Source organism: Rhinoderma darwinii, chromosome 7 (genome assembly GCF_050947455.1).
Source record: "Rhinoderma darwinii isolate aRhiDar2 chromosome 7, aRhiDar2.hap1, whole genome shotgun sequence".
Classification (NCBI taxonomy): Eukaryota; Metazoa; Chordata; class Amphibia; order Anura; family Rhinodermatidae; genus Rhinoderma; species Rhinoderma darwinii.
In genome coordinates, this window is record NC_134693.1 from 66418942 (window position 1) to 66445008 (window position 26067).

At 43.8% G+C, this 26067-nt stretch overlaps 1 protein-coding gene across 3 annotated transcripts in view; it reads right to left on the reverse strand.

Annotated features, from left to right (window-relative positions):
- The window catches only part of FIRRM (FIGNL1 interacting regulator of recombination and mitosis), a 171052-nt gene that overhangs the window by 130028 nt on the left and 14957 nt on the right, over positions 1-26067 (reverse strand). For all 3 annotated transcript variants that reach the window (XM_075833488.1, XM_075833489.1, XM_075833490.1), the window contains one exon: positions 24903-24991. In XM_075833488.1, coding sequence (XP_075689603.1) covers positions 24903-24991 — 89 coding nt within the window. The remainder of the gene's footprint in view (positions 1-24902; positions 24992-26067) is intronic.

Consider the following 26067-nt stretch of genomic DNA (forward strand, 5'->3'; position numbering starts at 1 on the left):
ACGTACCGATGCGTCCTGGCTAAAAACGGTCATCCTGTCAAAGGACAAGGTGACAGAACTGTGCAGTCAACTGTTTATGACTGTTGATCGGCACAGTAAGACGGCAGGGGACCATTCACAGAGGTCTCCTGCCGGCGATCGCTGTGATTGGTCAGTCAAAGCAGACTGACCAATCACAGCTCCATGACGTAGTGTATGCGATGGCGCTGGCTCAGAAGCGGAGCCAGCGCTATCACCGCCGGGTATCGCCTGTGCAACACCCCGCTGTAACGGCCAGGACCGGAGCTAGGCTCCGATCCGGCCGATTAACCCCTTCGATGCATCGATCAACGCGATCGATGCATCGAAGTGTCTTGTAGCCTGTCGGCAACAATGATGGTTGCCACGGGCGCGGGTGTCAGCTGTTTGTCACAGCTGACATCGTGCCCTAACTGCCAGGACCGGAGCTAGGCTCCGATCCGGCCGATTAACCCCTTAGATGCAAGCTTTGGCTGCATCTAAGTGATTAGATCGTACCCTATGGTTGCTAATGGCAACCATCGGCACCCGCAGGTGTTCCGATGGTTGCTATGGCAACCATAGCCTACCAATCACTTCCTAGTACGGAAGCTTATTAGGCCCGCCGGGAGGCGAAACTTAATAGGCTTGCTGTCAGTGAATAGCTGACAGCTCTAATACACTGCACTATGTAGGAAGTGCAGTGTATTAGAATAGCGATCAGGGCTTCATGCCTTCAAGTTCCCTAGTGGGACAAAAAAAAAAAAGTTCAACCAAGTTAATAAAAATGTTGTAAAAAAGTTTAAAAAAAAACATTCATGTTAAAAAACACTATAAAAGCCTTTTTTCCTATAATAAGTCTTTTATTATAGGAAAAACAAAAAACATTAAAAAAGTACACATATGTGGTATCCCCGCATCCGTAACGAACGAAACTATAAAAATATCACGCTATTTTACTCGTACAGTGAACACCGTAAAAAAATTAAATAAAAAACTATTCCAGAATTGCTGTTTGTTAGTCACTACCCCTCGCAAAACAGAATAAAAAAAAAAGGATCTAAAAGTTGCATGTACCCCAAAATTATACCATTAAAAACTGCAGCCCGTCCCGCAAAAAACAAGCCCTCCCATCGCTTTTTGACGGAAAAATAAAAAAGTTATGGCTCTCAGAATCTGGTGACACCAAAAATAAATTATTTGAAACAAAAGTGATTTTATCGTGCAGACGCTGCAAAGCATAAGAGAAAGGATATACATCTGGTATCGCCGTAATCGTACCGACCCGCAGAATAAAGTAAAATTGTCATTCATAGCGCATGGCGAACGCCGTAAAAAATAAAATAAAAAACATCAGAATTGCAGGTTTTTGGTCACCTTGCTTGCCAAAAAAATGAAATAAAAAGTGGTACCAATGAAATCTACAGATTGTCCCGCAACAAATAAGCCCTCACCCAGCTCCGGTGGAGAAAAAATAAAGACGTTTTGGCTCTCAGAATATGGCGATGCAAAATGTGCAAAGTGTCCAAAAGCAGATAAGATGGGGCGCCAATTATCAGTGTGACACCGGCCACACATCTGTGGATAATTATTATACCCTCTTATTATACCCTGATGTTCTCCGCACAGATTACATGTACCCCCACATCATAAACTGAAATACCAGTAATACCCCAAACAGAACAACTAGCGAGCAAAATCCACGCTCCAAAAGCCAAATGGCGCTCCCTCCCTTCTGAGCCCTGCAGCGTGCCCAAGCAGCTGTTTACGTCCACATATATGGCATCGCCATACCCGGGAGAACCCGCTTAACAGTTTGAGGTATTTGTCTTCAGTGGCACGAACTGGGCACAAAATATTGTGCCCTAAAATGGCACAAAATATTGTGCACTAAAATGGCGCATACCTGTGGAAATTTGCAATTTTCACTTTGCACTATCCACTGAGCATTCATTTCTAATAGAAAAAAAACATGTGTGGTCAAAATGCCTTCAGGGGTGCAGTTTCCAAAATGGGGGTCACTACTTGGGGGTTTGTTTTACTATTTGACCATTGTGGGCTAATGCTGCGAAAATCCCCAAAATAGGTCTCACATGCGCCTTTCACTCCTAAGCCCTGTCATATGTCCAGGCAAATGATAAATGCCTTGAGGGGTGTAGTTTACCGAATGGGGTCACTTCTCATGGTTTTACACTCTACCCTGGTACCTAAGGGAGCTCTGCAAATGCGACATGGCGCCCGTACACCAGTCCAGCAAAATCTGTGCTCTAAAAGCCACATGGCACTCCTTCCATTTTGAGCTCTGCCATGTCCCCAAACAGCAGTTTAGGGCCACACATGGGGTATTGCCGTACTCGGGAGAGATTGGGTAACAAATTATGTGTCGTTTTTTCTCCTATTACCCCTTGTGGGGAAAAAAAATTGGTGCAAAACTACATATTTTTGGGAAAAAAAATAATTTTTCATTTTCACTGCCTCATTCTAATACAATCTATGAAACACCTGTGGGATCAAAATGCTCAGTACACCCCTAGATGATTACCCTGAGGGGTAAAGTTTCCAAAATGGAGTCACTTCTCAGGGGTTTCTACTGTACGGGTACTTCAGGGGCTCTGCAAATGCGACGTGGCGCCCAAAAAACAATCAACCAAAATCTACATGCCAAGTAGCAGTCCTGCCTTTCTGAGCCCTGCGGTGTATACAAGCAGCAGTTTATGACCACATATGGGGTATTGCCGGACTCGGGAGAAATTGCTTTACAATTGTTGGGGCGCTTTTTCTCCTTTATTCCTTGTTAAAATGAAAACAATTCAACATTTTAGTGGAAAGAATGTAGATTTTCATTTTCACTGCATAATCCCAATAATTCAGCAAAAAAACTGTGGGGTCAAAATGCTCACTATACCACTAGATAAATTCCACGAGGGGTATAGTTTCCCAAATGGGGTCACTTTTGCCGGGTTTGCACTATTTTGGCTCCTCAGTGGCTTTGCAAATGTGACATGAGGCCGCAAACCATTCCAGCAAAACTTGAGCTCCAAAAGTCAAATGGCGCTCCGTCCTTTCTAACTTCCGCCATGTGTCCAAACAGCAGTTTATTACCACATATGGGGTATTGCTGTGCTCAGAAGAGTTTGCTTTACAAATATTGTTTTTTTTTCTCCTTTATCTGTTGTAAAAATGAAAAAAAATCTGAGCTAAAACTTCATTTTATTAGAAAAAATTTAGATTTTCAATTTCACGGCATAATTCCCATAAATTCAGCAAAAACCGTGTAGGGTCAAAATGCTAACTATAACCCTAGAAAAATTCCTTGAGGGGTGCAGTTTCCAAAATGGGGTCACTTTTGGGGAGTTTCCACTGTTATGGTCCCTCCAGGGCTTTGCAAATACGACATGGCACCGAAAACCATTCCAGCAAAATCTGTGCTCCAAAATCCAAATAGCCCTCGTTCCCTTCTGAGCCCTGCCGTGGGTCCAAACAGCAGTTTATTACCACATATGGGGTATTGCCGTAATCGGGAGACATTGCTTTACAAATGTTGGGGTGCTTTTTCTTCTTTTTATTCCTTGTAAAAACGAAAACATCGTATGTTTTTTCAGAAAAAAAAGTAGATTTTCATTTTCACAGACCAGTTCCAATAAATTTAGCAAAAAACCTGTGGGCTAAAAATGCTAACTATACCTCTTGAAAAATTCCTTGAGGGTTGTAGTTTACAAAATGGGGTCACTTTTGGGGGGTTTCCACTGTTTTGGCACCACAAGACCTCTTCAAACCTGACATGGTGCCTAAAATCTATTCTAATAAAATAGAGGCCCCAAAATCCACTAAGTGCTCCGTTGCTTCTGAGGCCGGTATTTCAGTCCATTAGGACACTAGGGCCACATGTGGGATATTTCTAAAAATTGCAGAATCTGGGCAATAAATATTAAGTTACGTTTCTCTGATAAAACCTTCTGTGTTACAGAAAAAACTATTACAAATGAATTTAGTGAAAAATGTCCCCTCTATTTTGCTTTATTTCCTGTGAAATGCCTAAAGGGTTAAAATAATTTCTGAATGCTGTTTTGAATACTTTGAGGTGTGCAGTTTTTAAAATGGGGTGTTTTATAGGGGGTTTCTAATATATAAGGCCCTCAAAGCCACTTCAGAACTGAACTGGTCCCTGAAAAAATAGCCTTTTGAAATTTTCTTGAAAATGCGAGAAATTGCAGCTAAAGTTCTAAGCCTTGTAACGTCCTAGAAAAATAAAAGCACGTTCAAAAAATTATGCAAACAAAGTAGACATATGGGAAATGTGAACTAGTAAATATTTTGTGTGGTATTACGATCTGTTTTACAAGCAGATACATTACAATTTAGAAAAATTCAGATTTTTGCAAATTTTCTCTGAATTTTGGTGTTTTTTACAAATAAATATTGAATTTAACGACTACATTTTTTCAGTATCATAAAGTACAACATGTCACGAGAAAACAATCTCAGAATCGCTTGGATAGGCAAAAGCATTCTGGAGTTATTTCTACATAAAGTGACACGTCAGATTTGCAAAAATCGGCTGTGTCCACAAGGCCAAAATAGGCTGTGTCCTTAAAGAGGCTCTGTCACCAGATTTTGCAACCCCTATCTCCTATTGCAGCAGATCGGCGCTGCAATGTAGATAAGAGTAACGTTTTTTGTTTTTTTTAAACGAGCATTTTTGGCCAAGTTATGACCATTTTTTAATTTATGTAAATGAGGCTTTCTAAAGTACAACTGGGCGTGTTTAAAGTAAAAGTATAACTGAGCGTGTATTGTGTTCGTTACATCTGGGCGTTTTTACTTCTTTTACTAGCTGGGCGTTGTGTATAGTATCATCCACTTCTCTTCACAACGCCCAGCTTCTGGCAGTGCACAGACACAGCGTGTTCTCGAGAGATCGCGCTGTGACGTCACTCACTTCCTGCCCCAGGTCCTGCATCGTGTCGGACCAGCGAGGACACATCGGCACCAGAGGCTACAGTTGATTCTGCAGCAGCATCGGCGTTTGCAGGTAAGTAGCTACATCGACTTACCTGCAAACGCTGATGCTGCTGCAGAATCAAATGTAGCCTCTGGTGCCGATGTGTCCTCGCTGGTCCGACACGATGCAGGACCTGGGGCAGGAAGTGAGTGACGTCACAGCGTGATCTCTCGAGAACACGCTGTGTCTGTACACTGCCAGAAGCTGGGCGTTCTGAAGAGAAGTGGATGATACTTCTATACACAACGCCCAGCTAGTAAAAGAAGTAAAAACGCCCAGATGTAACGAACACAATACACGCCCAGTTGTACTTTAGAAAGCCTCATTTACATAAATATAAAAATGGTCATAACTTGGCCAAAAATGCTAGTTTAAAAAAAAACAAAACGTTACTCTTATCTACATTGCAGCGCCGATCTGCTGCAATAGCAGATAGGGGTTGCAAAATCTGGTGACAGAGCCTCTTTAAGGGGTTAATAGAAGCGTGTCATCAGCATACATAGAAACACTGGTCTCTTTCTCCCACTATGAAGCCCTTTACAATCAGGTGAGTGACATATGGCTGTTGCTAGCTGTTCCATGATCATAAATATGCCCATTCTACAGAATGAAAAGGCTTTCTCCAGATCGAATGACGCAATGACACGAGAGCCAGAGTTACTATAAGTAGATGACAAGTCAGCAAACAATCTATGCAAGTTAATACCAGTAGCATTTCCAGGCATAAAGCCTGATGGGTCTGGGTGAATGATATGGGAAATAACTTTCTGTAAACGCATTTTCTAAGACTTTGGCCAGTATTTTAGTTCCGCAATTAAAGGCGCGAGATTGGCCGATAGGATCCACACTCTGTATGGTCTTTGCGAGGTTTCAGAATAAGAACTATGAGTGCCTCTCTCATAGAAGGGGGAGGATCTCAAACAAACAGAGATTGAGAAAGAGATTGAAGACGAGGAGCAAGCAACTCTACATGGGCTTTATACCATTTGATGGGTAAGCCATCCAATCCAGGTGTCTTTTTATTAGGAAAAGAGCTAATAACTGCAGTACTCTCCTCTACTCGGAGATCAGCTTCAAGGAGGCTAGAATCCTCGCCATCCAGGGCAATAAAGACTATAGAGTCTAAGAAGACCCCCAAGTCAGACAGGGCATATGCCACCTTGGAGGAGTATAAAGCCCCATGCACACGAACATGCTTTTACAGCCGCAAGTCCCCCGAAAATCCACGGGAGAATTGCGGCCCCATTCATTCCTATGGGGCCATGCACACGACCGTGGTTTTCATGGTTCGTGCATGGCCCCGAAGCCCGGACCACAGAAAGAACGGGCAAAGCCTTATTACAGCCGTGTTCTGCGGTCGGGGCCCATTGACAATAATGGTCGCGGTCATGTGCACAGCCTGCGATTTGCGGGCGGCTCGCGGCTGTCACTCCGTGGCCGGCCGACCCGGAAATCACGGCCGTGCACATGGCTACGGTCGTGTGCATGAGGCCTAAGTATGCATAGCAGTTACAAACACCCTATGAACAGCAAGAGGGTCAGTATTAATGTTCCCAGCACCAGAAATTACCTCCATAATGGGGTGTGGATCTGTATCATCCATGGCTAAGTTTGCGAGCAATAGCCCATTCTTATTTCCATGTTCAAAAATCCTTTGTTGAGCATACAGTGTTATTTTCCTAGTGACGTCAGTGAGAGGTAAATTATATTCCCGCTGTTTCGCCGTGAAACGGCTAAAGGATCCCTAGATCTTAAATACTCCACCTACAAAGCCGCTAAGCAAGTTTCAACATGTAATTGTTGTCTTTGTGAGGAGATAGCCCGTATAACAACCCCTCTAGTACAGGCCTTAAAAGCACCCCAAGTCATCCCATAAGCTGCCGTTCATTCATTCCATCATTCCTAAAAGGCAGGCATTTCAACCTCAAAGAGCCTGCAATATCTCTACAAGATAGCCATTTCAAAAGGTGAATGTAGCCTTTAAAGTCTCCTTGAGTTGTAAAGAGAGAAACGCAGGCACAAAATTAGACAGAATATAAGAATGTGATTTGCAACAAGACAAATGGTGTCCAGAGACCCTAGAGGTCAACCCACGAGAATTCACATACTGCATATCAGAGATCATTAAAGTATGGGGGGCGTGGCCTAGCGGTGAATGTGAGAGGACGTGTGTGACCGGAGCTCCTGCTGTATTCATCCTATAAGGTCCATATATCCCGTAAAATTCGGGGAAAACAGCTTCCCCAAGGTCTTACCAGAGTCTAGAGGTGGAGGAGCACGAGTGCCCGTCCATAATGACGCGCTCAAGGAAGCAGAAGTCGCCGCCAGCGAGTCCCGGGTCCCGCGCTCAAGATGGCGTCGAGGAGAAGGAAGGCCGCAATAGAGGCCTCCGGCAGGAAGTAGTGGAGAAGCTGGAGAGGTTCGCCCGCACGCCGAGAGCAGGGGGGGCGGCTGCACAGCAGCGAAAGTCGGCTGGAGATCAGGCAGCTGGAGGCTCATCTTATGGATCCAGGTACTCTCCTTTGGCGGGGGACATGAGAAGTGAGGAGGAGGAGGAGATGAGTGGCGCCATGCAGGATCAGCCAGGTGCTGGAGGGAAAAGTGGAGCAAGGAAGGAGGAACCCTCCTTAAAGGACATTTTGGCAGCGGTGAAGCAAAATTCTATGGTCCTTAATACCTTAGCAAGCCAGATGGGTGGATTGAAGGAGGACATTTTGCTGCTCAGGAATGATTTGCAAAAAGTAGCGGAACGCACCACTGCCGTGGAGGGGAGAGTCTCAGACATGGAGGATGCGATTCCTCACATAAAGCAGGATGTACAGGCAAACTCGCAGGCAGTGGCGACATTGCTGGCTAAGACAGACGACATGGAAAATCGGCTGAGACGGAATAACGTTCGCCTAGTGGGGGTTCCAGAAAGAGTGGAGGGAGCGAATCCGGATGACTTCTTTGAAAAGTGGCTGATAGACACATTTGGCAGAGAGGAATTGACCCCTTTATTTGCGGTGGAGAGAGCGCACAGGGTGCCGACCAGACCCGGCCCTCCGGGAAGGCCGCCGAGACCGGTGCTGATAAAGATTTTACATTATAAAGATAGAGACAAGATCCTGAGGAAAGCTAGAGAACGTCAAGACATCTCCTTTAATGGGGTGAAAGTGTCCTTCTTCCCGGATTTCTCTATGGAAGTACAACGGAAAAGATCACAGTTTATGGATATAAAGAGACGCCTAAGGGCGTTACAAGTGCAATATTCAATGATGTATCCTGCCCGTCTGAGAGTGGTGGCGCTGGGCACAACTTCCTTTTTCGAGACACCGAGAGAAGCGGTTAGATGGTTGGATAGCCATGAAAGTCAGCTGAGACCGGCGGAGGCAGAGGGACGGCGTTGATCCGGAACAGACCGGCTGACAAAAGGAGGCTGGGGATGCGGGACTGAACCAGGTGTCGTAGAAAATTGCAGGATATGGCATTGAGGGTTCCTGGTCATGTTTGGACTTGGAATTGGAGGGCATGGTTGCGGTGAACGCGGAAGACCGGAAGAGGAGGAATGTGTTTATGGACATTGAGGGGTACCGATATGTTGAAGGGATGGTTGTTTATTTGCAAGAAAAAGGCAGCGGGAGGGATGGTCAGTTACGCGGGAAAAGTGAATAACGAGTTATGGTATTGTTGAATGTACGGTGGGCGGAGTTGACCTGCCGACGCTTGTTATGGGTAATGGCAGATACGTTCTGTCGCCCCAACCCTTGGAAAGGGGTAGGTTTACGGGGGAAGGGTAGGGAGGGAAAGAGGACCCAGCCGGTCGGATATGTAAAAGTACGAGAACAGGATAGGATGTGTTGGGATATGTTGAGGGATGATGGGATCACTTAATTGTTTGTCCTGGAATGTACGGGGCCTGCGGGAAGCCAGAAAACGACAGGCGGTATTTGATTTTATTAGGAAACAGGAGTCGAGGGTGATAGGACTACAGGAGACACATATGACTAGGGATTCAGTCTCCATGATGCATAGGGCCTGGGTAGGCCATAGTTTTCATTCATATCATACTACATATTCAAGGGGGGTGAGTCTTCTCATACATAGGGCAGTGCCATTTATATGTCACGACTCCTTCCAGGATGGGGAGGGGCGGTATGTGGGGGTACACTGTACGATGTATCATTGGAATTGTGTGTTGGTGGTGTTGTATGTCCCCCCTCCATTTTCTAGCGGATGTATCAAGAAAGCGGTGGAGGAACTGGCTAGGTACCCGGAGGTGCCGTTACTAGTGATGGGGGATTTTAACGCAGTATTGAATACCAATATGGATAAATTCGGCATGACAGGGGGAGGTTTAACAGCGTTTGGCCATCTTGTTGCTGAAATGGGTTGGCGGGACATATGGAGGGATAAACATCCAAATAGCTTTCAGTATTCTTGCGCGTCTTCCACATATCAGTCTTTATCCAGGATAGACCTAATCTTGTGCTCACCGGCAGCAGTACCATTTGTAGCCCAGATAGAGTACTTGCAAAGAGCGTTATCGGATCATTCTCCTTTGGTAATGAAGGTAGAGACGGAGGGGAGGACAGGGCGGGGGCAAGGGTGCTGGAAACTCAATGCCTTTTGGCTGAAGTTGATAGATCATAAACAAATTTTAGACCTCATAAAAGGAATACTTTCAATTCAATTCGGGAACGGTACCGCAAGAGATACTGTGGGACGCGATGAAGGCGTGGCTGAGAGGGGTGTTCATCCAGCACATTTCGGCAGTAAAAACACGGTCTAGACAATTAGGGGAAGCGCTGTTGGAAAGGGTAACGGAGACAGAAAGGCTACATATAATAGATAACACACCAGACACACTGAAGCATTGGGTGGAGGCGCAGCGATTGTTAAAACAGCATCAGTTGGAGAGGGCAGATAACAAAAGGATGTTTTTAAAACGCCAATATTATGAGGAGGGGGAAACCACTGGACGGTTACTGGCAAGGATGGCGCAGGCTCAGAGGGAGAATAATTACATACACACTATTAAAGGGGAGGGGGGGAAGTTGGAGACGGATACAGGACAGATTTTGAAAGTTTTTCAGCAGTTTTACTCGGATTTGTATGCCTCTAGGGCAGAGCACACACCTCAACAGCTGGAAGAGTATATAGGGGAAATAGAACTTCCCAGGTTGGGAGGGGAGGAGAGAGGGACATTGGAGGAGCCCATATCTCTGGAGGAGCTCCAGGCAGCCATAGGGATACTAGCCAGTGAAAAGGCGCCGGGGCCGGATGGGCTTCCGGTGGAAGTTTTTAAGGAATATGGGGAGGAGCTCGCACCGCAGTTATTGGCCACTCTTTTAGATAGTTTTGATAGGGGGCGGCTTCCGGAAACAATGTACGAAGCAACTATAGTCGTTCTGCCTAAAGAGGGGAAGGATCCCCAGCTCCCTGGCTCCTATAGACCAGTTTCTCTATTGACTGCGGATATTAAAATCATGGCGAAAGTATTGGCGCTTCGACTAGCTAAGGTAGTGGCTGGGGTGGTACATGGGGATCAGGCCGGCTTTATGCCATCTAAATCGACGGCGGTGAATCTGAGACGGCTGTTCTTGAATTTACAAGTTCTGCCGGATAATCATGGGGGGGAGAGCCATTCTGTCCTTAGACGCGGCTAAAGCATTCGATTGCGTGGAGTGGAAATATTTGTGGTGAGTTCTGGAGAAAATGGGATTTGGCCCTAATTATATAAAATGGGTAAAGTTGTTGTATGTAGCCCCGACAGCAAAGATAAGGGTGAATGGGGTGCTATCGGATCGGTTCGCGCTGGAGCGGGGAACGCGTCAGGGATGTCCATTATCTCCATTGTTGTTCGCGTTGGCGGTGGAACCCTTGGCGTGCGCAGTGAGACAACATGAACATATTCAGGGGTTGAGATATGGGGGGGGTGGAGGAACGAATTGCATTATACGCAGACGATATGCGGTTATTCATGGCGGATACCAAGCGCACACTACCGTTAGTGATGGCCCTAATTAAGCGGTTTGGGAAATATTCAGGACTACTCATTAATTGGTCAAAATCGGCTCTAATGCTCATGGACCCGGGGGTTATCCAGACTGGGGAGGAGGAGGTGGAGATACCGGTGGTCACGGAGTTTAAGTATTTGGGGGTTAGGGTGACGGCGAAAGCACAGGATTATATGTCCCTTAATGTAATGCCACTGTTAACAACGATAAAAGCCAAAGTAGAGGCGTGGAATAAGTTACCGCTATCGGCTCTGGGTAGGACGAATCTGATTAAAATGATCCTTATGCCCCAGGTGCTGTATGTCCTACATAACTCCCCGGTATGGATCCCCAAATATTGGTTCAGGAGGTTGCATAACCTTTTTAGGGACCTAGTATGGAAGAAGGGGGTACCTAGGATTAAACTGGAGAAATTACAGCTGCCGAAAGAGGAGGGGGGCCTGGCTGTGCCCAATGCTTGGGTGTATTATTTAGCTGCCCAATGTCAGCATTTCTGGGGGTGGGAGCAGGAAGAGACATGGGGGTCCAGTGCGCGCATCCTATCATATCTGGGGGGGGGGGAGAACCCGTTGGGAGGACTGGAAGCGCACAGCTATAAACGGATGGCGAGTACCAGACCCACTCTGCTTCTCATACACAAGGTGTGGTGGCAGTGCAAGCAATTGCTGGGGATAGGAGAATGCACTAAATATACACCACTCTGGAGGAATGCTTATCTGGGGGAATTGGGTAAATTGGAAGGGATGCAGGGGTGGGAGCAGCAAGGCATAATACGATTGAGTCAGTTGTACGAGGGAGGCATACTTAAATCCTTTCAGCAAATAAGGGAAGAGTTTCAGCTGGACTCCCGCATGTTCTATCAGTACCTGCAGATTCGGCACGCTGTGCAGACACAAGCAGTCAGTGTAGACATGACAATACATGCCGCGGGGGTGTTGGAGCATATTGCAAAAGCAGTAACGTCAAAAGGATTAATTTCATTGGTTTATCGCAGGTTATTGGTGGAACATCTGGGGGATCCTATGGCACCAGTGAAAGCTGTATGGGAGAGGGATGTGGGTCCTATTACAACAGACCACTGGGAGGCGGTATTGGCAGCAACATGTACTTTGTCCATTAATGTAGCACAACGAAGATCGCAGTTGTTTCTGATACATAGGGTGTATAGGACCCCGTGGGTGCTGAAACAAATGGGATTAAGAGCAGATGCCAAGTGCCCTAGGTGCCCGGAGGAAAAAGCAGACATCCTTCATATGTTCTGGACATGCGGGAGGTTGGGGATTCTGTGGACGGAAATATTGGAGCTAGTGGGGAGAGTGTTTGAGGTACAGATTCCATGGGATCCTGTGGTTATGCTGCTAGGGTATGTTGGAGATTTGGAGGGGGATAGGATGTCAGGGTTGGCAATCGCTAAAATACTATATCAAGTTAGGAAAGGAATAGCAAAGCACTGGCTGGATGCGGAGCCACCATCAAAACAAGAAATTATAGGGGCACTTAACTCACAGGTTCTGATGGAATATAGGATATACTCCAAGAGGGGGTCCAAGGTCAAGTTTGAAAAACAATGGGCTAGGTGGATTGATCAATCTGGGCATGCTTCTGCGGAGCTAATGACACTAAGGTCACACGTTCAGGTATAGGGCTACTGACGGGGGGGTACATACGGAGAGCAGGCGTAGGATGGGGAATGGAAAAGGGGAAGAGAAGGAGAGAGGATTGGAAAAGTGGTATCGAGAAGACCGGCTGGGGGGATACAAGGGGGAGTTGGGGGGAAGGGAATGTTTGGTTGGATATAAATAATTGCGTCTGTTGAAATTTGCTTATACACTGTATGAGAACGTACAATGACCTGTAATAATGTGAAGTTTGCTGAATAAAATTGAACTGATTAAAAAAGAAATCATTAAAGTATGAAAAGCTGAAACAAAAACAAAACCCACCCTATCCATCCCCCCGAACACCAGATAGGTTTTATATCCAAAAAGGCACAGAAAAACATTGCACAAACGAAACAAAGCAAATAAGTATGATCAAATGGCTAAATGAGGTGGTGGCCCCCCTCCCTAAAAAGAATCAGAGTTGCTAGAATATTCAGGTTCACTACTTCTCACAATATAAAATGGACAACTATCATAGCAGAGTAATTCGGAGTACAGGAGATCTACGTATATATCAAACTGATTAGACAAAAGAATTCAATCCCGTTGAGTTCCATCCAAGTAAGGACGTCTTCTGGCTTGTCCAGGAACATTGTAGATCCATCATGCACCAGCCTAAGTTTTGCAGGATATTTTATAGAGTAGGGGATTTGTTTATCCCTCAGCTGTATTTAGCTTCTGAATTTCTGGTGCTGTTTTTGCACATCCGGAGAGTAAATCAGGGAAGACTTACCTCCTGGGTAGTATGAAGAGGACCTTGTTTCCTTGCTAGTTCCAGTAGCTTGTCTTCGTCCTAATAGTTGAGAAACTTGGCTATGAAAGTGCGTAGAAGTGCATCAGGCAGAGGAGCCCGAGTCGGGATTCGATGTGCTCGCTCCACACAGAACATGGGTGAAAGCATTTTGTCCAAAGGTTGTCTTGAGCAAAGTTTCCAGAAAACAGGATCACGTTTCTCCACACCTCCGGCAATCCAACAAAGCGGACGTCGCACCTCCACAGACTGTTTTCCATATCGTCCAGCTTAGCTCAACATGCAGACTGCGGAGACTCCAAATTGTCAACTTTTGATTTAATAGGCGGCACTGCATCTTCCAGGTCAGATATGCAACGCTCAGACTGAGTAGCTCTTTCAAAAGCAGGGTATGGACATCTGCCCTGAAAAGACCAAAGTCTGTTTGAAGAGCGTCTTTTCCATGAGAGCAGTGCGAGATTCGGTAATGGGTCTTAGTATGTCCTGTATGGACGGTTCCGCAGGCGAATCAGCGGATGTAGAGGAGTGACGGGACAAATATTGCGAGGACCAGTCGCATTGGCAGAAGATTTCTCTAACTGGTCAGTAATCTTGGATTGCTGTGATGGAGCCATTGAAGGTTTCTCCAGAACAAGTGTGTAAGTGTAGAAACAGGGTAGTAAACACAGGTTAGTGCAAAGAAGGATATATTCAGAGGATCAGTAGCATAGGGGAGGGTTGGAGTAGTCCTCCAGGTATCACGGCATACTTAGAAGCACAGAACCAGTGTGCCCCCTATGGTCCTATAGGAGCGTCGTGCATAAAGTACAGTACTTGCAGGAGAATATCAGTGAAGAAGCAGAGGCAGGAAGTAAGTTGTCGATGGATGATGTGCTGCTGGAGCAAAGGGTATCTTGCCTTCTGGGCCTATAAGTTATAGAGCGCCTGGTAACCAGTATCCCTGTGGGCTGCAGTTGCAAGATGGCAGCCAAAAAAATGGGGGCCCACCAGATACTCCTCGGGAGTGTTCTTAACTTGGCTTGAAGTTGTGAAGGGGTTTTTCTTCACCAAGAAAATAATTCTGTGATCATCTACTTTAGTTGTGATAATGGAGTGACTATGTAAAAAATGGCAGTAATTGTAGTAATTCCTAAACGTTAATGACTTTGCTGAGACCAGTGATTGACTGTGGCGGTCACGTGGGTAGACGGTTACGTAATCGCTGCAGCAAAGTAAACAAAAACCATCAGGGATCATTAGCGCTGGAATTATGAGGAAAGTATTTGTTATTTTATCATTTTAACATCTAACATGCTCTTGGGGAAGAATGAAGCAGCTATGATGTATGTAGCATCAGTTGGGTAAGACATTTTTTGTTTGTTTGTCTTATTTCACCCCCCCCCCCCTCATTGGCCACTTTTTGATTACCTCTGAAAACCCCTTTAACCCCTTCAGGACTGAGCCACTTTTGGACCAAATGACAGAGCCTCATTTTTTAAATCTGACGTGTGTTACTTTATGTGGTAATAACTCGGGAATGCTTTTACCTATCCAAGCGATTCTGAGATTGTTTTCTCGTGACATATTGTACTTTAAGTTAGTGAAAAAATTTGGTCGATATATTCAATATTTTTGTGTGAAAAACACCAAAATTGAGAAAATTTGCAAAAAATGTGCATTTTCTAAATTCAAATGTATCTGCTTGTAAGACAGATAGTTATACCACACAAAATAGTTACTAGCTAACATTTCCCATATGTCTACTTTATGTTGGCATCATTTTTTGAAAGTCCTTTTATTTTTCTAGGACATTACAAGGCTTATAAGTTAGCAGCAATTTCTCAAGAAAATTTCAAAAGCCCATTTTTTTAGGGAACAGTTCAGTTGTTAAGTGGCTTTGAGGGCCTTATATATTAGAAACCCCAGACGTATGCACGGCTCTGATACACTGGCCGTCAGAGCCGTGCATGCGTCTGGAGGTTACGAATCAGCACATAAACAGTGCTATCCAGTGCTGCAAAATTGTTATCATTTCACTACTTTTGAATTTAACGAGATTTGAAATAAATCTACTTCTATCAATCCCTGAGGACGCATCACCGTGTATGTGATGATGAAACGCGTAGGATTTAGATAGACAGTTATCAATGGCAAAGACATAGAGTTATTTATACTACAAGCAGATAGGTGGTGTTTTGGGTGGAAAGGAGACATCAACCACTCTATACCACCTTTCTTGTCGCTAATCACTTGCTTAAGCCTGGTCTGGTATCAACGGCTGGTAGAGCCACTATTTTATGAAATTAACTAATAAACTACTTTTTAATCGTTCTTCCAGGCGGTGAAACACATTTATTACTGAACGACATTCATTACCTATTTTTCAGTGAATCCACTTTAAAAACGTCACCCCTCAAAGTATTCAAAACAGCATTCAGAAAGTTTTTTTTAACCCTTTAGGCGTTTCACAGGAATTAAAGCAATGTAGCGGGGAAATCTACAAATTTCATTTTTTTGGCAGAAATTCCATTTTAATCCATTTTTCCTGTAATACTGAAGGTTTTTACCGGAGAAGCACAACTGAATATTTATTGCCCTGATAATGAAGTTTTTAGAAATATCCCACATGTGGCCCTAGTGCGCTACTGGACTGAAATACCGGCCTCAGAAGCAAAGGAGCATCAAGAGCCTTTTAGGGCCTTCCTTTTCTTAGATTATATTTCAGGCACCATGTCAGGTTAGAAGAGGTCTTGTGGTGCCGAAACAAAGGAAACACCCCCAAAAATACCCCATTTTGGAAACTAAACTCCTTGAGGAATTCATCTAGGGGTGTAGGGAGCATTTTGACCTCACATGTGTTTCATAGATTTCATTAGAATTGGGCAGTGAAAATGAAAAATGACATTATTTTCCAATACCATGTAGCTTTACCTCGTAAAATTTTTATTTTTTCAACAAATAAGAGGAAAAGCACCCCAACATTTGTAAAGCAACTTCTCCAGAGTACGGAAATACCCAACATGTGGTCATAAACGGCTGTTTGGGGAAGCGGCAGGACTCAGAAGGGAAGGCATGCCATTTAGTGTTTGGTGCGCTGATTTTGCTGGATTCATTTCTCTGCACCATGTCGCATTTGTAAAGCTCCTAAGGTACCAGAACAGTGGAAACCCCCCAAAAGTGACTCCATTTAGGAAACTACACCCCTTGAGGAATTCATCTAGGGGTGTAGTGAGCATTTTGACCCCACAGGTGTTTCATAGATTTCATTAGAATTGGGCAGTAAACATGAAAAAATTCATTTTTTTCCACTAAGACGTAGCTTTAGGTAAAAATGTTTCATTTTCTCATCAAATAAAGGAGAAAAATCACAGTAACATTTGTAAAGCAACTTCTCCAGAGTACGGAAATACCCCATATGTGGTTATAAAGTACTGTATGAATACACATCCGGGCTCAGAAGGGAAGGAGCGCCATTTGGCTTTTGGAGAGCAGATTTTGCTGGATTGGTTTTTCTGCGCCATGTCGCTTTTGCAAAGCCCCTTAGGTACCAGTACAGTGGAAACTCCCCAAAAGTGACTCCATTTGGCAAACTACACCCATTGAGGAATTCATCTAGGGGTGTAGTGAGCATTTTGACCCCACAGGTGTGTCATATATTTTATTAGAAATGGGCAGTGAAAATGAAAAATTACATTATTTTCCAATAAGACGCAGCATTAGTTAAAAATTTTTCATTTTCTCAACAAATAAAGGAGAAAAAGCACCGTAACATTTGTAAAGCAACATCTTCAGAGTACGGAAATACCCCACACGTGGTCATAAACTGCTATTTGGACACACAGCAAGGCTCTAAAGGGAAGGAGCGCCATTTAGTATTTCGAGTGGAGATTTTATAAGATTCGTTTTTGGACACCATGTTACATTGAGCTATAGTACCAGTACAGTGGTACCCCCCAAACAATTACCCCATTTTGGAAACTAGATCCCTCAAAGAATTGATCTAGGGGTGTAGTGAGCATTTTGACCGCACAAGTGTTTTGCAAAAATGAGTAAACAATAGATGTTGCAGATTGAAAATTGCTGTTTTCCACAGATATGCCATTTCAGTGCCCAATGTGTTGTGCCCAGCTTGTACCACCGTAGACACGCATCCCATAAATTGTTAAGCGAGTTCTCCAGAATACCCCATATGTGGTCATAAATTGCCGTTTGGGCACACTGCCAGGCTCAGTTGGACCACCATTTGGCTTTTGAAGCGCAGATTTTGCTTGGTGTATTAGTGGTATTTCAGCTTATAATGTGGGGGCATATGTAAGTACATCAGGATATATGTAAGCTGGGCGGAGTACATCAGGGTATATGTAAACTGGGCGGAGTACATCAGGGTATATGTAAACTGGGCGGAGTACATCAGGGTATATGTAAGCTGGGCGGAGTACATCAGGGCATAATAGGATGATGTAATAAATGGGGTGAATGAATAATCCATGGATTGGTGTGGTACGCTTTGAACCATTCCTTTATGCACAGGCCGAGTTTATTGGGTATTATACAAAATATCTGCGCTCCAATATTGCCTTATATTTGACTTCTTCACTAGCCCTATAAGCCACACAAGGCCCTAAAGTTTCCTCATCTCTGCTGCGTCTACGGGGTCCACCTGTGGGGTCCAGCAAATGATGATGTGGGGTATTTAGTGAAATTCTACTGGACCTAAAAATTAGTCTGGGCCGTCATTTAGAATCATTTTGCACCATTGCGTTTTGAGAGTCATAACGTGTTATTTTTCCGTTAGGGCGTGTGTGAGGGCGCCTTTTTTGTGGAACGAGCTGTAATTTTTATTGGTTCCATTTTGGGGTACATGCGATTTTTTTTTTTTATCACTATTTATTACATTTTTTGGGAGATGAGGAAACCAAAAAACAGCCATTCCAGCACGTTTCTTTTTACAGTGTTCACCGTGCAGTATAAACAACATGTTAACTTTATTCTGCGGGGCGATACGATTACAGCGACACAAAATTTATATTGTTTTTTTACGTTTCACTACGTTCCCACAATAAAAATACTCTTTTCTAAAAAAAATCATGTTTTAGTGTCGCCATTTTCTGAGAGCCGTAACATTTTTATTTTTTCGTTGATATAGCTGCGGGAGGGCTTGTTTTATGCGTGACGAACTGTAGTTTACATTAGTACCATTTTGCGTTACTTGCAACTTTTTGATCACTTTTTATTACATTTTTTTTGAGACAAGATGACCAAAAAATAAAATGCGGTCATTGTTTTTTTATAAAAAATTTTTACGGTGTTCACCGTGCGGTAAAAATGATGTGATATTTTTATAGATCAGGCCGTTCCGAACTTGGCGATACCTATTATGTATAGTTTTTTTTTTCATATTTTCATGTTTTTTTAATAATAAAGGAGTTGATCAGGGAAACAGGGCAAGTGTTGTTTTTATTATTTATTTACTTTTTTCACTTTTTTTTTTTTTGCATTTTTTAGTTTTTCTTTTACACTGACCTGGGGACTTGAAGATCTGGTCTTCTCATCCCCGCTACGATGCACTGCAATACTTATGTAGTGCAGTGCATCGTAACTGTCATTTTTCATTTGACAGTTAGCGTATTAGGTCCTGCCTCGGGCAGGACCGAATAGGCTACCGTCCCTGTGCAACCAGGAAGCCTAGTAACGGCTTCCTGGTTGCCATAGCAACAATCGCCACCCGCGATCCACCGCGGGGCGGGCCCGGGGGTTACAGAGGGAGCTCCCTCCCTCTGTAAACCACTTCAATGCGGCGGACGTCATTGACAGCCGCATTGAAGGGGTTAAATGGCTGCGATCGGCGGTAACAGCCATCGCAGCGGCATGTCAGCTGTGTATAACAGCTGACAGTCGCTGAAGATAAAGCGCGCACAGCTCCTGTGCTCGCTTTATCTGCAGGGCGTAACTGTACGCCCGTCTGCGGGAAATCACTTTGATTTCGGACGTACAGTTACGCGGGAAAGGGTTAAGACCAGGCCAATGTTTTTTCTAGCTTTTTGTTCCTTCCCCACCTTCGAAGTGCTATAACTGTTATATTTCCTGACACATAACCATATGACTGCTTATATTTTGTAAAACTATTTGTAGCTTTCAACACCATTTTATTGTATCGAAAAAAAAGAATAACTATTTGTGGTGTGGAACAGCAAAAAAAAACAAAAACGCAATTCCTCCGTTGTTTTTTTTTTTTTTTAAACTTACATTTTTGCAGCTTTTACCATGCAATAAAAACAACTTAACTTTTTTCTGCGGGTCAATAAGATTCCGGCGATACCAAATTGATGTCATTTTTTTTTTTATGATGTACTACTGTTAAAGTAAAACACTATTTATAAAAAAAATTTTTAAAAAAAAAAATGGTTTTGTGTCACACAACTTTTCTATTTTTTCCATTGATTGTGTGCGAGTGAGTGCTTGGTTTTTGCAGGGCAAGCTGTAGTTTTTGTTGCGACACAACCTTTTGATCACTTTTATTTCCGTTTTTGGGAGATACAGTGACCAAAAAACAGCAATACTGGCTATTTAAATGTTAAGGCGTTCACTCTGCGAGTTAAATAATGTTATATTGTAATAGTCCTAGAGGACTTGAACTACCAATACTAATGTATTCCAGTATATTGTGATTTATACCGGCTCCTACTAAGCCCTTCCTCTAGCAGGGCTTAATTGGAGCACCAGGATGGCAGACCTGAGGGCAGAGGGCTATTGACCGTTTTAGCGCTAAAGAGTGTTGTCCGGGCACATACCGGTATTCATGCGGATGACCTACCCACAGGATAGGTCATTAATATATTATCAGTGGGGGTCCGACATTCAGATCCTGCACTGATCAGCTGTTCTGCTGCCCGGGGACAGCCTGATGTTATGCAGTGTTCAGTACCGGAAGCTGTACGCCGTACACTGCATAGAGGCCATGCTGCAGAACTGAAACTCTGCTCCTATTCTCTTGAACAGTAGTAGAGATGCAGTACTGCAGCTCGGCCGCTATACTGTGACCAGAGCAATCTGCTTCCGGCACAGACATCCGATGCATGGAGGCAGCTGATCGGTGCGGGATCCGGGTGTCGGCCCCCCATCGATCCTATACGGATGACCTATCTTGTGGATGGGTCATCAGTGTGAAAAAAACTGGTCCGTGCCCCTGACAACTCCTTTAGAGAGAACCTTTCACTTGCCCATACATGTGCAGCTGAGTGCACCATGTAATAGGCAGGGCTGTACAAACATTGTCTTACTATAAAAAACAATTTCCTATCTGTCTCCGTTATTTAGATAACGGTGGCGTTATATTTGGCCCCCCTATATTTAAATAACCCCCTGAACTGTCAATCGGGTGTGTAATTGGCAAGGGGGCATGTAACACCGCTGTGACACTGTCCAATCAGCTACGGACAGGGTCACAGCAAGAGCTAGAGAGGAGAGCGAGTGCATGCGCGTGCACGCGCAGCTCCACAGCCACCACGGAACAGAGGAGAAGAGAAGATGAATTCTTCTTCTGTTCCAGGGTAGCTGGAGTATCTTCGGCAGTGCAGCTGTGTGCGTATGCGGGCAGGCGGGCACGCTCAATCACTCAGCTCTTGGTAGACAAGACTGTGATCGCTCGCGAGTGATCACACAGTCTTGTCGTCCTTGTCTGCCGAGAGCTTTAGAGTGAGCGCCCGTGCTCACACAGCCCGGAGCTGCGCACACGCACAAGCTCTCCTCTCTTGCTGTAACGCTGTCCGTAGCAGATTGGACAGTGTCACAGCGATGTTACACGCCCCCATGACAATTACACACCCCATTGACAGTTCAGGGGGTTATTTAAATATCAGGTGCCAAATATAACAGCACCGATATCTAAATAACGGAGGAGGATAGGAAATCCGCATTATGATCCGCATTTTGCTGATGACGCACGGATGCACTATGGATGACATTTCATCCGGAAGATACAAACCACGGTCCAGGAATTTGCGGACCAGAAAAACAATACGGTCATGTGTATGAGGCCTAAGTTCATACGTAGCGCAAATACTGCAGATTTTCCACAGCGTAATACAGTAGCAGCATGAGGAGGTGAAAAACCTGCTCATAAATCGACCTGCGGTGCAGGTTTTTTTTTAATAAGCAGCATGTCAACTGTATTTGCGTAATCATTGCTTATTTGCTGCAAGTTTTCCCCATTGAATTCTATGGGCAGGTAAAAACCGCAATAGCAGATGTTTTTTTTGCGTCGAAAAAGCAGCGATTCCAATGCAAAAACCGCAACTTTGAAGAAACACACAATTCTAGGTAAGTATAAGATTTTTCTTTTTCTTCTTTCAGGCCGGCCTCCTGGGATGCCGGTTCATCCCATGTGACAGCTGCAGCCAAATGAGAGGCTGCAGCGGTGACATAGGATTAAACGTTATACAGAAGGCCGGCCTGCAGGACAGCAGAGGAACGCATCGCCATGGCTGCTTCTCTATTTTTTTGCGCGGTTTTCCGCAGCAGACATTGTGGCCAAAAAACTGCACCGCAATTTGGTGCGATTTGTCGGCCAGAATTCCCTGCGGCGCCAAGAGCGGAGACGCAGTCTGCTTTTACTCAGCGTATCCTCCATGTGTGAACATACTGTTGAAGTGAGCGTGTCATCAGAAAATGACCTATGGTTTAAAATGAAGTTATTTTTAAAACAGATTAAAGAGTTTTAGGTGATGGTCACAACTTTCCTACTCTTAACCCCTTAGTGACCAGCCCATTTTAGGCCCTAATGACCAAGCTATTTTATTCGTTTTTCTATAGTCGCATTCAAAGAGCTATAACGTTTTTATTTTTTCGTCTACATAGCTGTATGAGGACTTGTTTTTTGCGGGATTAGTTGTACTTTTTAATAGCACCATTTTTGGGTACATATAATTTTTATATTAACTTTTATTAACCCTTTTGGGGGGGGGATTATAAAAAAAAACTGAAATTCCACCATTGTTCTATGCGTTTTTAAATTGACGCCGTTCACTATGCGAAGTAAATAACATGTTACCTTTATTCTATGGGTCGGTACGATTACGGCGATACCACATATGTAGAGGTTTTTTTTTATGTTTTACGACTTTTGCACAATAAAAACACTTTTGAACTAAAATTATTTGCTTTTGCATCATCACTTTCCAAGAGCCGTAATTTTTTTATTTTTCCATCAATGTAGTGATTTTTTGGCCTTGTTTTCTGCGGGACAAGACGTAGTTTTGATTGGTACTGTTTTGGGGTGCATGGGACTTATTGATTCATTTTTATTATGACTTTTTTGGGGGGCAATGGAAAAAAATTGCAATTCCGCCATGGTTTTTTGCGTTTTTTTTTTTACGGTGTTCACTTTGCGGTTTAAATTACATATTAACTTTATTAATGGAGTCATTACGGTCGCGGCGATACCACATATGTGTACTTTTTTTTTTTTTTTACACTTTTACTAAATAAAACCACTTTTTATGGAAAAAAATGGATTTATTTTTTTACTGTACTTTTTATTAATAATCTTTATTTCACTTTGATTACTTATTTTATTAGTCCCACTAGGGGACTTTACTGTGCGATATTCCGATCGCTGCTATAATGCTCTGGTATCCTTCGTATACCAGAGCATTATTGCCTGTCAGTGTAAATCTGACAGGCAATCTGTTAGGACGTGCCTCCGGCGCGTCCTAACAGGCATATGTCCAGGGCAGACCTGGGGGCTTTTATCAAGCCCCCGGCTGCCATGACACCCCATCGGAGACCCGCGATTGCATTCGCGGGCCGCCGATGGGTGACAGAGGGAGCGCACTCCCTCTGTAAACAAAGTTAAATGCCGCGGTCGCTATTGACAGCGGCATTTAACGGGTTAAACGGCCGCGATCGAAGTAAACTTTGATCGCGGGCGTTGGAGCAGGAGCTCAGCTGTCATCAGACAGCAGAGCCCCGGCTCCTGCCTGCACGGGAGACCCATGCAGGACTTAGACTAGGCTGACGTGAAAAGGCGTCAGCCTAGCCTAAAGCCCATTAGTGACCGACGTAAAAAGGCGTATTAGTGGTCACTAAGGGGTTAATTCCTACAATGACCTCTGCACAGGTCACAGAACATGCCTAGAATACATTCCCATGGAAGTCAGTGAACATTGTCTGGTCAATGTTATCATGGCCTTAAAGAGGAACACTCATCAGTTTTTAATTGTAAACCATTTACATACTCTTATTCCCCGCTAGGGATGGGTGATTATGACCGAAATCAAAATTAGAAGTAGTTGAACATGTAACCTGGATTACGACTAATAAAAGATTTGTAGGCCACACCGCTTTCTGAATGCAACTTAATGTAGATCGCCATAGCATGCTGTATACTACTGTATAATATAATGTACCCCCTCAACACCAACTATTGGTCCACGGTGTCCTCAAGTCCGTCCCATTTACTTCTTGTTAAGCCTCATGCCCACACACCACATGGCATATACACGGATGATGGAGGTTATATACAGGAATGATGGGTGTCCCTGTATATTACCCCCATCACCCCTGTATACAATTTGGTTATGTGCGCTGAACTTCAATTTAGTTTTTTGTCCGATTAATTATCCAGCCCTATTCCCCGCAGTCTCCTAATGGGCGCCAACTGAGGAGCGCTTAGTCTCCTCTTCTCTGTACTGATGCTAGTAACTAGCATATTGGGCGTCAAAACCCTGCGCTGGCTGTAGCCGGACAACGGAGGGGAAAATTTTAGATAAATTAGGAAGTGCGAGAATTAGGAGACAACGGGGAATAAGAGTATATAAATGGTTTACAAAAACGATGACAGGTCCTCTTTAACATTGTCCATGAACATTATCCAGTCTACAGGTTTCCGATGGTCCATGTGGCTGCTCTAAAGCAGGTCTCGAAATGCTGGAAAATGTTTTAGTTTTGCACTGTTTGGAAGGTACATCCTGTAAAAGGTAGACCAGGTAATCCTTTTACCGGGCACTTTATTGACTATCATCTTCGCTCCTGGCTGGTGTAAGTCACATGACCCACCCAGACTGTCCAAATCCTACAGTGTCTGTATTCGCTCTATGCATTCCTATGAGACTCAAATTGAGCATCTGATATATAGAAAATTTGTGCAAAAACGTTGTTTTTTTTGTGACTTGAATCTCTACGCCACCTCCGCCACCTTAAAAATGTGTAAGGTATAACAAAAAGGGGCAGGGCCACTTGCAGCCCAACACATTAACTAGAATTTATGCCAGAAACTAGCGTAAATCTTCTCCACCTCGAAGCTGGAGTCGTTTTTAAACTTTCTGGCACACTGACAGCCACAGATGCGCCTAATTTATTTGGACATGGTCTATTTGTCACAAGAGTGTATCGGCAGCAAAACGATAGTGCCATCTCCTAATTACAAATAATTGAATAAACACAAATTAGATCAAAAGAAATTAATCTGACAATGGACATTTATTTCACATGTACTTTGATGACGATTTTCTTACCTTTGGTAGAAGCTGTAAAAATAGGTCTTGTTCCAACAGCAAAACACTGATATGAGGCATAAACTTTTCTGTAACAATTTTAAACAGTCCTAAAAGAAGGGGACATTTTTTTTTTATATATACACAGATACAAACACACACTAATCTATATATATATATATATACACATATATACACACACACACACACACACTAGTCCTGCTCAATGAATTAGAATATCAAAAAGTTAATTTATTTAAGTAATTCAAAAAGTGAAACTCATATTATATAGATTCATTACACAGAGTGATCTATTTCCAGCATTCTTTTCTTTTAATGTTGATGATTATGGTAACTGTTAATAAAAACCCAACATTTAGTCTCTCAGAAAATTAGAATATTATATAAGCCCAATTTCAAAAATGATTTTTAATACCAAAATTATGGCCTATTGAAATGTACAGTATCTGCCCTCAATACTTGGTCGGGGCTTCCTTTGCATGAATTACTGCATCAATGCGGCGTGACATGGAGGCGATCAGCCTGTGGCACTGCTGAGGTGTTATGGAAGCCCAGGTTGCTTTGATAGCGGCCTTCAGCTCGTCTGCATTGTTGGGTCTGGGGTCTCTCATCGTCCTCTTGACAATACTCCATAGATTCTCTATGGGGTTTAGGTCAGGAGAGTTTGGTGGCCAATCAAGCGCAGTGAGACTATGGTTATTAAACCAGGTATTGGTACTTTTGGCAGTGTGGGCAGGTGCCAAGTCCTGCTGGAAAATGAAATCAGCATCTCCATGAAGCTAGTCAGCAGAGGGAAGCATGAAGTGCTCGAAAATTCCTGGTAGACGGCTGCGTTGACTCTGTACTTAATATAACACAGTGGACCAACACCAGCAGATGACATGGCTCCCCAAACCATCACTGACTGGAAACTTCACACTGGACCGCAAGCATCTTGGATTGATGCCTTTCCACTCTTCCTCCAGACACTGCGACCTTGATTTCACAATGAAATGCAAAATTTAGCTTCATCTGAAAACAGGACTTTGGAACACTGAGCAAGAGACCAGTCCTTTTAAAGGCTTAGGAAACGTTTGCAGGTGTGTTGTGTCTTTATTAGCTGATTAGAGTGACACCATGAGTCTACAATCTTCAACTTTTACCCAATATTCTAATTTTCTGAGAC